At 39.6% G+C, this 14,052-nt stretch overlaps 1 protein-coding gene across 1 annotated transcript in view; it reads right to left on the bottom strand.

Moving 5' to 3' along the window:
• The window catches only part of LOC145459758 (uncharacterized), a 40,335-nt gene extending 36,588 nt beyond the window's left edge, over window positions 1-3,747 (bottom strand). Inside the window, exons 1-3 of the mRNA XM_080338311.1 lie at window positions 3,459-3,747; window positions 1,762-1,911; window positions 160-223 (exon numbers count right to left, since the gene is read on the bottom strand). Of these exons, the coding sequence (XP_080194437.1) occupies window positions 160-223; window positions 1,762-1,911; window positions 3,459-3,588 (344 nt within the window). The 5' untranslated portion in view covers window positions 3,589-3,747. The remainder of the gene's footprint in view (window positions 1-159; window positions 224-1,761; window positions 1,912-3,458) is intronic.
• Between the last annotated feature and the right edge of the window lie 10,305 nt (window positions 3,748-14,052).

Consider the following 14,052-nt stretch of genomic DNA (forward strand, 5'->3'; position numbering starts at 1 on the left):
GGCTATGCTATTTTTCTTCGATTTTTCTCTTGTGGTGGTATTTTTTCAACCATATCTATATTTCATTGCACTTTGGGGCAACGCTGTGGGTTGATCATGAATTCAAAAATATGTTATATTTCCAGTATAGGTGTGCGATATTAGATAGGAGTCACTAACCTAGACTCACCTTGAGAATTTTTCTCCATGAGCCGTTGAATTTTTTCTTCAAGATTCCCGTATTCTAGAATAGGATGGCGGATAGCGCATTAAAACATATCCATCAAGGTTATCGTTTACTTGCATATGAAGTTGGTTGCACCAGATGAATAACAAGTTGGCTGCAGCGTAATTCTTTCACATCAGACTTGGACAACTAGATAATTCTAGTTTTTAATTTCACTGAATTAGAGCGAAATGCAAGTAATCTAATTCTAATCTAATTTGTGAAGTGTTCCTACGCGATAATTTTAATTCTAATCTAATTTATTGTTTTCCTGAATATGCCTCGTAGTAGTTAATGTGACGAATATTAGCCATGCTGGCATAGTCAACTACACCAAGAAAAAGAGGATGATTGCTTCAGATCTAACCAAAGAAAATATATTAGAGGATGAAGAGGGAAATGTTTCGCATCAGAGAGTGAGAGCATGGTCTGTGATGTTTTGAGTTACTGAAAAAGTGAAAATCGTTTTCCTCATCTCAAGGCTGCTGCTCGAGAACTCGTAGGCCTGACTGCAACATCGGCTCCAGCCATGCTGGAAAACTGTATTGTGCAGGGGTCGCCAACTCAAAACAGGTCGCGAGTCACTTCCCGGCCGTGGGCCGTGGGCCGCAAGAATGCAATATCGAGACCAATATAGTTGAGTAACCACGTTTTTAAAACTTTATGTTAGTAGCCTACAACACCTTGCTCACTAATATGTCTGATGGTCATGGTTATCACAAAAGAAGGAATATTTTAATAAAGAAGTACAAATATGACAAGAAATATCATTTATCATAAACTTCATTTAATTTTGAACTATGAGCTTCGCACGATAGCTGACACCGATTTCGAGAGACTAATGAAGAATCCATACTGGGCTTAGCTAGACATGCTACTAGCCGTAAAACTATCTCATCCGAAAAGTTGATCTTGTGGGGACGTTCTATACCGTTTTCTAAGCGCCTCGGTCTTGGCAGTGCCAGGGCCATTGCACGTCAAGCCAATATGCTTATAAGTTTCGGCGGATTCAGTAATTCTAAATCTAGTCTGATTTGGAAAAAATGCGTTGCTCTAATTCTAACTCTAATATACGAGGCGAGATAGCGTAGTGGTATATTCCACAGCGGCAACACCAATGGTTGCGGGTTCGAGTCCGACCGAGGTCGACTCTAGAATTCCAATCTACGTGTTGGAAGTTTGTCTATTTGGCTTCTCGTCGCCACGTGATCCGTGTCAGTGCTGTCTTATAAAAAGCCTAGAAGTCGGCCGTGCTACAAGTCGGTAAATACGGAATTAAAGTATATCGGCCTGGTGTAAAATGACCCATGCAGTCGAACACCATGAATATAAAAAAATCTAATCTAATTTGGAAAATGACTGTGTACCTCTAATTCTAATTCTAATCTAATTCGGAAAAGCTGAAAATTGTCTAGTTTTCAAAGTCTGTTTCACAAATGAAGCCATTTCCGTGAGGCGTCAGCAGAAATCATTCTATTTTGCAAAACAGTTGTAGAATATTCACAATAAAATGAACCGCGAAGGGTTCAAATATGCCCATACCCTATTCTACTAACCTCGATACCAAGTGCCTTGAAATTGAAAATGAAGAGTGAAGATTGCCGCGAATACAGCGATTGCTGCTGAAAGTAGTAAGATTGCAGCCACTCCCTTCACAAACTTTTGGCTCATTCGACTATCTGCCTTACCCGATTGTTGATAGTCACCTAAATGGAAAGAGTTTCTTGACATATAGAGCCTGGGTGACCTACCTTTTCGGATAAGGGCCACATGAGATTTACGAACCATTGCGCGGGTTACTTGAATGCTGAAGAAATTTTATTGGTCGTTTGATTCGATCGAACTGGATTATGTAACGGTGAAAACAGGACTTATCTTACTACGCATCAAAATCGATAACAATTATGTCATGAAAACTCAGCGTGCATGAAAGTCCTAGCCCCAGCGCGAAAATTTCGCAAAGATAATGAATGAATTAGGTCAATAATATTGTTGCTTGCATATATTCCGGGTTTACTCTGTATACCGCTGGGCTCATTTGGCATGGGCAGAGGCTCATTTTGTGCCAAAGTTTCATCGCCAACGATCTCTCCGTGAGTGCACACTGTACAGGCACACGCGAAGTCGCATTGAACAACGCGTTCTTTCATAATCGCGAATAAAGTTAGACTAAACTCTGGAGAGGTTACCAAACCAATACTAAAAGCCAGAAATCGAGTGACAATCAATGGCGTGAAGTCACATATATCGGCCGCAAAATATTCTACTTCATGGGCATATACGAAAAAATAAGAAAATATGGCTGACCCCTGGCTACGCTAATGCGTTGTATTTGATATTGTAGCCATCAACATCCCAAATCCCAACCCTATCTTTCAATGAAGCGATAGCCTATATTAATGTACACGATACCTAGCGACCAACTCGGGCCACATAATGCAACAGTGCTGAAGTACATATTGGCGTTTTAAACGTCGCTGAATGTATCTACTGAGGCAACCAAAGGACATAATACTCCCATAAAATCATTATCTTTCGTCGCTTTAACAACAATTTCGACGAGGACTTACCAGGGAATATATGCTTACCCTTTAACCGGACAATGTATTCGGCGTCTGAGTATTGCTACATCGATATTGAGCACAGTGTAAAATGGGTTTCTATACTTGCTACCTATAGTACCCCATTGAGAAGTTATACAGCAGTAGCCAACACCTCAATCGAACGGATTCGGTTTTAATGATGCAGTAAAGATATGAAGTCAAGATTGAACCCGTACGCCTTCTCGATTTTTTACGTCAGAAAACGATATCAATCTTATTGATTGGTCGAATAAGCATCATTCGCTGACTACGTATTTCGCTTATGATGTTCTGTGATTGTGGGCCAAGCTCGCAGCAGAGAGTCACTAATTGTTTACAAACGGAAAGCTGGATATTTCGAGCAAACCTTTGTAACAAAGCAAGCAAAACTTTTGAGATTGTCAAGTTACATGCTCGTTTAGTGTCGATTTTTAATGCTGCCAGCGCCATGCATAGAGTGGCCCGCCGTTGAAATGCAATAAGTTTGAACCAAAGATGTTATAATGAAGTGACAATTGTTGTGAACGCGAACCTCTAAATCTCCGTGGCTCACTCACAGGACGCGAACGCGAACCTCACGTTCACACCATCCCTACTGACCACCTTTGTTAAAGATCACATGTCCACAAAATTCCCACAGGAAGTTACAAAATTCGAATAAAATGACCCACCGGTCGGGGAGCGCTGCGGTAGCGTATATTTATTTACGTAAACGTTTTCACCAGTTACAGATACGACGCCGTCTTGATTTGTCTGTCGATTCTCCGTTTCATCAGTCACATTGTACTTCATGGATTGCATATCGGTACCGTTCTGGATTCAATTCACGTAGGTAGAATTATACCTTGTTAGAATAACAAGCTGCACCTAATGCAATGAATAGTTGTTGATGAATAACGAATGAAAAGAATGAATAACGAATAAGAATGAGTGTATGCAAGTAAGAGGTCCGTCTCTCTTATCGGATAAATTATGTATAGCTGGAATTGAAAGTTCAGCAACCGCAATGGTTGTAACAGCCGTACATGTGTAATGAAGACTGATGTACAGTTGCACACTCTCAGTGATTTGATTTGTTTCCGGTGGCACGCCTTTGTTGATAGTTCGTTTTTAACACCTCGCGTTTACATCGAGCCATAATCTATTCCTTAGTAGGACGCCTAAATATTTATAGCCTGTAGATCAGTGGTCGGGAACCTTTGTCAGCTGAAGAGCCATGTTAGCCCTATATTTTCCATTTAAACTCGCAAAAAGCCATACATGCCAATCAAATTTTACGTCACAATTTAAAATTCGTGTCGTCATGGCAGTACTGATTCGAACTCATTACATGGGATTTGTCGTGGGCGCCATATTTTCTCAGTAAAACTCATATCAATATTTTCATCATTCCAAAACACCACAAAACTGCGATACAATGAAAAGATACAGGAAAGTGTCGATACGACTTTTGATTGAAATCGTATGCTACTAATCATCCTGTGATAGCGCAATTCATCGTAAATAGCTCAGAATTTATAATAACTTACATAAATCTAGAGCACTGATTCCAAAATAAATAGCCTATTGATCGACTTCTCAATTCGGCGGTAACATAAACGTTGCACTACACGCCTACATTTAAAGGGCATGCAGTAATAGAAAGCTACTTATCAATTTGGAGATGAATAGCGAAGTGTTGTTTGTAATTTAGATTTGTAATTGGAATGTCACTTCCAAGGCAGTTCATTTCTCGGCGTAGATCAGGCAGACAAATGTATTTCAAAACTAAATTGTCATATAGGCATCCCCGTGTCTGCTATTCTCTTGATCAGTGACTCCCGACCGGTGTGGGACTCAATGAATTCTGGTGGGGAATAGAAGCATTTGTAAAACGGTATATACATGTTTATGGAGACTCAAGCGCGATTACCGTTGCCAGTTAACAGCTCTGGAAAGTATATTTCGAAAATTATAAATTGGAAGTGTCCTCGGAGGATGCCTAAATGTCCTATTTTTTTTATTTGTCCACTTTTTCTATGAAAAAGATTTAAATGCCATGAAAAATGCGAATCCGACGCGGCGAACGACAGAGTTTCGTAAAAAATCGGGAGCCGAATGAAAGTGATGATGACCTTTTATTTAGTCAACACAATACTACCGGTCGAAAAATTTTCAAAATCACCAGCTTTCTTGTAGCTTTCAGAATTTATAAAAGTGTCTTCTTTTTAGGTTCTAAAAATCTGGTAACCCTATTTTAAAGGATATATAGGAGTTTTGGGTAGTGGGGAATAAAGACTGGGAATAAATCTGACGTGGGGAATGAAGACAAAAAGGTTGGGAACCATTGCTCTTGATCAGCCAACGTATGGTACAATCCAAGATTACGCAACGCGCAATGCCGGTGCATCGAATTCGCGAGGGATATTGGTCGCTAGCGCTACAGCAACTTAAATTTGAGCATTTTGTAACCCTGGATACGCCACGCACCTCTCAAATACATGTTTATGCTGCTACGAGAATAATTATTCTGGCCGTTAAGAAGATTTACTATAACAAATTGCTGCAATATCGATAAAATTAGGTACAGAATCAAAAATATGTGAAAGAGCCATATCTTATACCCAAAATAGCCATATATGGCTCGCGAGCCATGGGTCTCCGACCACTGCTATAGATCAGTGGTTCTCAACCGCCGGTCCGCGACGACATTCCTGCCGGTCCGCGAGGAATATTACAATTTTATACTTTAATTTCAAGATGCAATGTTGAAGGCTTGTCCTTTGATAAAATAAATAAAACATCTCATTTTAAACTGATTCAAAACTTCGTGAGGTAACATTAGGGCTGGAAACATGTTCGATTTGAATTAAAGTACTAGACGTTTCATTTGATGACATGCGAGCGACAAATACAGAACAGATACGAGCTCACTCATCGCTAAGCAGCGCAGTTTGATCATTGGTTTTCGATTCATTTATTTTGTGCAGGACCGTAACTGGGGCACCCCAAACCGCCCAATTGGAGAGGGGCCGAGCTTGAAAAGGGTCCAAAATTATTTCGCAAATGAATATAAATCATAGCGTTTTATTTGAAACTTTTTCCAGCATTTTTCAATTTCTTTTCGGGCTTTGCACGATTTAGTGTCCCTAAATGTCTTGCTTATTAGGTGCCCTTCTCCGAGAAATACGCATCATTTATAGGCATTTCGGCGTCAGCCATTGCCGCACCACGGCGTATCCACACATAATGAAGTTTAGGTTAACATATGGGACTCCGAAATTTCGGCCTAAAATTCGACCGCGAGAAAAGCGCTTCAGTCGTGAATGATCGAAAATTGTCGTCATTGTCGCGATAAGCTACGTAAACTCTCTGCTTACGATGAGTAGAGTCTTGGGGCGAAGCCCCCGGATATTTGGCTTATCGCCCTGTGGGTGGGGGCCCAAAGATCAACGTTTTTGGGGGTGGGCTGACGAAGTGCTTTTTCGGCCCGGATTTGCGGATGGCCGGTATAGCTGCTGTAATGTGTTTTCTTGCGGCAAGCACTTATTCGCAGTTTCCGGAGTAGCCTGCGTCTGGTGGCAATGGGCAATGAGCAAGGTAGCACGAGAAGGTGCTTGGTTCGACTCCGATACGTTTCTTCTCTTGATATTGTCGGTCGGTATTGAGTTGGCGTGGCCGTTTAAACCCACGGCCTTTGACGCGAAAGACTGTAAACGACTCTCAGCGGTAGTACGTTTATCTGGACAAGGCAATTTTACTTGGCCTTGGCAGACTCACTACCATAAAATCACATGGATGCCATCATGAATATTATTAAATACGATCAAAACCCTCCAAATGTCACTCTCTAGCATCATATAATTGCCAAAAACGGTTGCATACTTCACATTTTGGCTTCATTTCAATTTTGACAGTTAACCGGTCCGCCAGACATTTTTTGAAATTTTACCGGTCCGCGAGGCGAAAAAGGTTGAGAACCACTGCTATAGATGTATGCGAATACTACCTCAAAAGATTTAGTAGTTAGTCAGATGCTTCTGGCGAAATGAATCTAATGCAAACGTTATTACGCAAGCTTATTAAAACAGTGATTGCAACATACTAACGTCCTCATGTTAGCGCTAACTGTCGCTGCGTTTTCTTTTCTGGTCTCCAGCACGATGAGCATCTGCAAGCAAGGCCTAGATTTCGTTCATTACTCTGTTGCAATATAGCCTACTCAACATCTCCGGATGTTTGCCTACACGAATGTAGATTGTAAGACATTATTTACAGAAGAATAACCCTGCGGTTGTTATTGGTAATTGTGGCCTGCTTTAGGAAAGGTGATTGGTTTCGCATTAAAAGAATCGATAACACTGGTCAACACATATTTTTAGGCATTCAAAGTAAGAGTGGTTTTGGGGGTTCTGAAGGGCACTGATTCCGAATATGACCTTGGATTTTTCAAATTGGCCCTATTTTGGGAGATTATCCATGGGGCTATTTTCACTAAAATCTCATATTTTCGCTGTATATGGGCTGGATAGAAAATCGGATCAGTCGTACTATAAAGTTCAGAAATTCAATGTACTTGTTATTTTGACACGCCGAAGACTGTTTTAAATCAAAATACGTCAAGAGAATTGTATTTCAGGGTATTAGATTTATCATAATTGGAGACTTTCACGGATATCATGTACATAAATAAACTTCAATCGTGTGAATAATCATTTACCTAAATACTCTAATAACATAGCATTATTTGAATCAGTTTTATGTCAACCACCTATTTTAAATTCAAAATAATCAATTGGAATATAATATTAATAACTTAGCTTGAAGTAAAATTCCAGCAGTTCCAGCAATAGTCTGCCATAAAATGTTCGTCGCATCTGCAATGATATCTTTCTTTTGTTGTTTTGATGTATTGGGGAACCTTTCCCCTTTCTGTTCCCTCTAATCAACAATATTATCAGAAAATATACCAAGATGAACAGGAAGTGAATGCTCATGTTTTCTCCAAGGTTTTCATATGCATATGCCAATTCTCGGATCAACTGTTTGTAGTCGGGTTCCATGCAGTGAGCTCCTTTCTTTCTTATTATTATGAAATTGTAATCCTTGGTCTGTCTTCGAATCTGAGATCAGTCAAAGACTCCAGATTCAAGCTTCTCATTTGATATAGATACTAGGTATACCCACTTTGTTGGCTTTACGGAAAATTATCCATTTACAAGTGAAAAAAGAGATGAGACGCATATAAGTATTTTAGTTAAGCTTTCCAGGGACAAACATGATAGCTTTATACTCCTCTTCCATCTTGGTAGAATGACTAATTGGAAAGAAGAATATAAATTTCCACTGTGAAAAAGTACAATTTTTAGGCTTGACAAACTGCTTTTTTAGCAAGCAAATTTATCGCGCCAGGTCATGTTAATATTGATGTAATTATTGAGAACAACATGAGTGTTCATCATAGTCAATCATCTATTTATGCGCTGTATAAAAGTAGACAAATCTAAGATTTACTTCCCATCAAATGAAATATTCGAGGGTAAATGCAGTGATTTTAAGCATGTTTAGGGGTATAAATATCTTCTTTTCTAGAGCCAATCTGACAAAACTAATGTGATATTCGTAATCAGCAACCTCGAAAACCCCAGAAACGGCTCTCAGATGTTCTGCCAATATTTTTATTTTCATTTTGCTGACAAGTGTAATGGATAAAATAGGATTTAATTAATATTATTCCTATTCAATCAATGGCAGATGGATATAGCCGTCCTTGGTTATTCGTTCTCTTGTCTCTGTTGACTTTTTTGCGTTTAACTGCATTAATACCCTGTATATATCATTATACTGTTGGAACTATAGCGGTTAGGGTTTACCAATGTACGTAAAACTCGATCTAGATGGCCCGCCGGATTCGATTCTTCTGATCGCTTGCAAGCCTGATCAGTAAAATGACGCCATGCCTTTGTGGGATGCTTCGTTATCATGTCTACATATCATATATCATAATAGGGTTCGTAGGGGTTCTATTCTCGTAACATCAACATTAGGAACCAATGGAAATGTCAAACGCTAAAAAATACAATGATTGAATAAAGTTCTAATCCACTTCCCTGCGTATATGTTGTTACAAATAAAAGAGATTTAACTATAAACTTAGGCTCATCGAATTCTTCTTCGTGATTAATAAATCCCCTTTCGGGTTTCCGTGGAACGATATCGAGTCACAACATAAAAACGATTGTGAATCCACTGCATTGGAGTAACTCACCATACTACAGAAAGCGGGAGAATAAAGAAAATATTTTTACCAAAATTAACATACGTTGAATAGGCACGTTTGATCGATGGAAATGGCCAAATGTAAGGCCGGGGATCTTTTGTGTGAGAAGTTATTTGGCATTGCGACCACAGATCTATTGATAATAGTCTTTGAGCACCATGTAACGCGCATCCAACGGTTCTGCCTACACTGCGTAAGTACACGCATGAAATTGCACAACTCACTGCACATGGCCCTCAACATTTTTTCCGAGCAACGGCAACTTATGGGAATATCTGGACTGGATTCCCGAGCGCGAAATCTGATAACATTCGCACGAATCAAAAGCTACTGCGGTACTGATCGCAAAGATACGGAATTTATCCTGCTGCAATTGCGTCAGACTGTGCTGTGTACATAGTCCGACTGTTCAAAACGTACTTTTACTTGAGGTACGGGGTTGCGGGTTCGAGTCAGACAGAGGTCGACTACATAATTCCAATCTAAGTGTTGCAGGTTTATCTAGGCTCCTCCTCGTCACGTGATCCGCATAAGCGGTGTCTTATAAAACGCCAACAAGTGGGCCTTGATACAAGTCGGTAAATACGCAATCAAAAATAAATCATATCGGCCCGGAGTAGAATGACCAATGTAGTCGAAACAGCATCAATATCAAAACAAACAGACGTGAGTTACGAGTAGTCGAGTATACCGATTGCGGTGACTGCTGATTAATCTCCTTTTCGCCACTAGAGGGTGTTTTGTGCTGATTGCTTTCTGATTACGTTCACATCTTGACTATTCATTTCATTCTGTTGTACTAGTTGGATGCGACATCGTTTTTGTTCGCAGTACCGGCTTTAACTCTATTCCATTGTCTTATTGTATTCGAATGCAATAGCTTACTTCCATGTTAATAAAAGCGTTAGAACCGACCGTATTGAGTTCTATCAAAGGGTACAACACCAACTATATTGCTGATGAAATAATATAAAATTAGCAGGCCACAACTTTAGTAGAGAAGGTTCGCATAGATGTGGTTTTGAATTACGGCAAATCAGGTTAAGGATATAAATGCACTATGTTGTCGATTACTGTAAAGGAAGACCACCTACTATTCCAAGAGTGGGCTCCAAGTACCAGCAACATCCGCTCGTTTTTGCAAATCATCTTAAATCAACAATATGAGCATATAGGCTGATAAAACAATTGAGTGACGCATAGGGATGGTGCGAACCACTGAGAGGTTTTGATTCGTGTGAATATGATGTTTGATGAATGTTTCGCTGTGAACTCGAATGTATGACTTCCTGTTACATCACAATGTTAATTTAGAACACTGTGTTTCTGTTCGGATAGCTGTGCAGGTCGGACTACATGTACAATACTTGAGCGAGAAAGTATACACTAGTTCTCCAAAACGAATTAAAAACAGATTGCCATCATTTGACTTCATCCGAAATCTGGATAGTCACCCTTGAGTTCATTAACTCCCCTGACTACCTTCATGGATGTACAAATAGAGGTGGGCCTACAACTTACCTTACTATGTGTATTTTTATCGAGGTTGAAATATATTTCATACTTGAACTATTCAGCATTTATACTATTTTATTCGTCTTTTCCGAAAAGAGAGGCAATGGTTATTGCCTTTTGCCTTCATTTACTCTCCCCTACCGGTAAATATTTTATCAGTGACAGACAGTAACGCGAAACAATAAACTTCATATTGCTAATTTATTCGCTAAAAGCTTTTCGACTGACTCTCATCAATAGCGAACGTCCGGTAGGGTTACCATATACGTCCTCCTTTAGGAGGATTTGTCCTCCTTCTTCGGGTTTTTGAAAATGTCCTCCGAGGACGCCTAAATGTCCTACTTCTTGAGATTTTGTCCTCATTTTTAGAATTTGAGTTGAAATCAGACCGAGATACCATAACATTACATTGAATTAACGCTCAGGCGGGTATTTCAGGAGCCGAAGGAAAGTTGACCTTTTTTTAGTCAACCACCTGACGAAGTGAAGGAAAAAACAGTATTTTGGTCGCTGAGCGAAAAAGTTTAACCTTCTTTCAGTCAGCCGACTACGAAGCAGAGGTGGCCAGTAACGAAGTACTTCTACTTTTTCGAAGTAATCAAGTAGTTTTCCTCTACTTCTAGTACTTACTCAAGTAGATCTGAATTTCACTACTTCTACTTCTACTTCATAATTTTTTTGTGATCTATTTACTTACTTTTCGCTATTTTCATTCTGTCAAGTAGAAATAGTTTAATCCTCCAATCAGGAAGATAGCTGGAGTAATTTGGGGGCTGTTTTCACGGAGTATCGACATTTAATTTTCATAAAAGTTGAGTTAAGCCTAGAATTTCGGCCGCGCTTCGCGCGCAGTGAATGCAGAGTATCCAGTATTATTTCACGAAAGTATCGTTGAATATAATTTATGTAGCGGGTGGGCGTGGTTCCGTTCACACCGCATTGTCACCCTTCGCCATATCAAATATTTCATCACAGTATATATGGCTTATCATAATGTTTGAAACTGATGTTTCGCAATCTAGCATTTACTTATCATACCGTAATCTAGCTGTCCATGGCGTGTCCTAATCTGGAAAAGTGGACTCTGACTTTTCTTTAGTTTTGGAGCTGTTTCGGCATACCAACCTTTGAAACTTTCTGGACTAAAGACATTAAATACATGTTCCGTTTTCAGATTTAGATTTCACTTGCAATTCCCAGTACCATATATTTTGATTTCTAATCAATATCAGTTCTTTTGTATGGATAACATACATGTTGAAGCATAAAAGCAAGTGTGGTAATGCCTTCAATTTCCAGAAATAAAGCTTGCAGCAAACAATACGTTCATACTGCCAAATTTATTCCACTGCAAGCTTTTCGACTTGCTCTCTTCAGCAGTGAACGCCAGTAAATGAGGTTAACCAAGTTCGAAATATAGAAAGAATTCTGTCGTTGTGACATAATAATGACAAGTACACAGAGTCGCGAACGGCAGTAATCACTAGGGATGGTGTAAACGTGAGGTTCACGTTCGCGTGCTGTATGTGAACCTCGGAAATTTAGAGGTTCACGTTCACAACAGAACCTTGGTAGGTTCTGCACTGTGAACCTTTTTCATATATTACAATTTTCACTTCATTATGACATCCTCCGTTCAAATTTATTGCATTTCAACTGCGGGCTACTCTATTCATGGCGCTGGCAGTATAAAAATCTACAGTAAACGAGCATGCACCTTGACAATCTCAAAAGTTTTACTTGCTTTGTTACAAAAGTTTGCTCGAGATATCCAGCTTAATTACTGTTTGTGACTTTCTGCTGTGAGCTTGATCCGCAATCACACAACATCACGAGCGAAATGCGTAGTCAGCAATGATGCTTACTCGAACAATCAATGAGATTGATATCGTTTTCTGATATAAAAAATCCAGCAGGTGTTCGGGGTCGATCTTGACTTCATAGGTTCACTGTATCATTAAAACCAAATCCGTACGATTGAGGTGTTGGCTTCTGCTGTATAACTTGTTAATGGAGTAAAATCAGTAGCAAGTATAGAAACCCGTTTTACACTCTGCCTAATATCAATGTAGCAATACTCAGACGCCGAATACATTGTCCGGTCTGGGCTAGACCGTTAAGTCGTAAGCTTTTATTCCCTGGTAAGTCGTCGTCGAAATTGTTGGCTAAGCGACGGAAAATATTGATTTTATGGAATTATTATATCATTTGATTGCCCCATTTGATACATTTAGCGACGTTTAAAACGCCAATATGTACCTCAGCATTGTGGCATTATGTGGCCCGGGTCGTCGTTAGGTATCGTGTACAGTCAGAACCGTAACTACCGCACCCCAAACCCCCAATTGAGGGGGGGAGTAAGCCCAAAGGGGGCCAAAAATTATTTCGTGAATTAACATAAATTATAGAGTATTTTTTTAAAGTTATGCATCTTTTCAAAAATTTTTTGAAGGGGGGGGGGGGCTGACGAAGTGCTGTTTCGTTCCTGGCAACGGGTATACACCCGGATATGTTTAATTATTATTGAGGGTTCCTACCTTTTCAAACACACCTCACTCAGCTCTACCGGTAAATCCGATTACGTAAGCAGAGAGAGGGTAAAAACTAATAGCAATATATATGCATTCCCGATCACATTGGCCGATTCAGTCATCGAATTATCCAAATTCTCGCGCATCGCGCTTGTAGGCGAGAAAAGCTGACACATTGAATGGACAGCCAATGTAGACAATGTAGGACAAGTAGCGGGAAACAGCGCACAGGCTGAGGGTGGTCTGGGGGGCGTAGCCGGGGGGCGTAGTTTACTAATCGCACAATGTGTTTGCACCGTATCCAACACGCCATCTCCGTATTGCTCTTCGACTAAACTACAGGCCTTATAGTATGGGGAGTGCGCAATACCATGATATTTTCTAAAACATGCTGTTTGAGTAAACAGGGGATTAGTATCGCATTTCAATATCAATACTATCATTTTCATCCCATGATGTGGACGAATGCTTATCCTTATGATATCGAAAATTGGATACCTACTGGTATGCATCAATAGGAATCAAGCTCGTCACCTTTCGCATAGCTCAATTTGCACCTTTTTACAATCCATGTGAACGAATTAGGATCGTTTTGACAACTACTTACTTACTTGAGTACTTTTAAAGTCAGTCAATTCTACTTCTACTTAAAGTAGTTTTAGGTTGCTCATGGAAGAAGTACTTCTACTTGTACTTGAAAAGATTTTTTCGTCGCTACTTCTACTTCTACTTGAGTAGTCTTCTTGACTACTTTGACCACCTCTGCTACGAAGTGGAAAAAAATTACCATTTTTTCAAGATTTTCCTTTGGTATTCTAAGTTTGAAAATTTTGAAAAAGTGTCCTCCTTTCCCGATTCCAAAATATGGTAACCCTAACGTCAGGGAACTTCCTAAATACCAAGAAAATATGTAGTATGATGTTTTAAGCTGTTTGGAAGAATTTTATATGGCAGCTCTTT

The sequence above is a fragment of the Botryllus schlosseri genome, chromosome 2 (genome assembly GCF_051294905.1).
Source record: "Botryllus schlosseri isolate E-star chromosome 2, Bs_hap1, whole genome shotgun sequence".
NCBI lineage: Eukaryota > Metazoa > Chordata > Ascidiacea > Stolidobranchia > Styelidae > Botryllus > Botryllus schlosseri.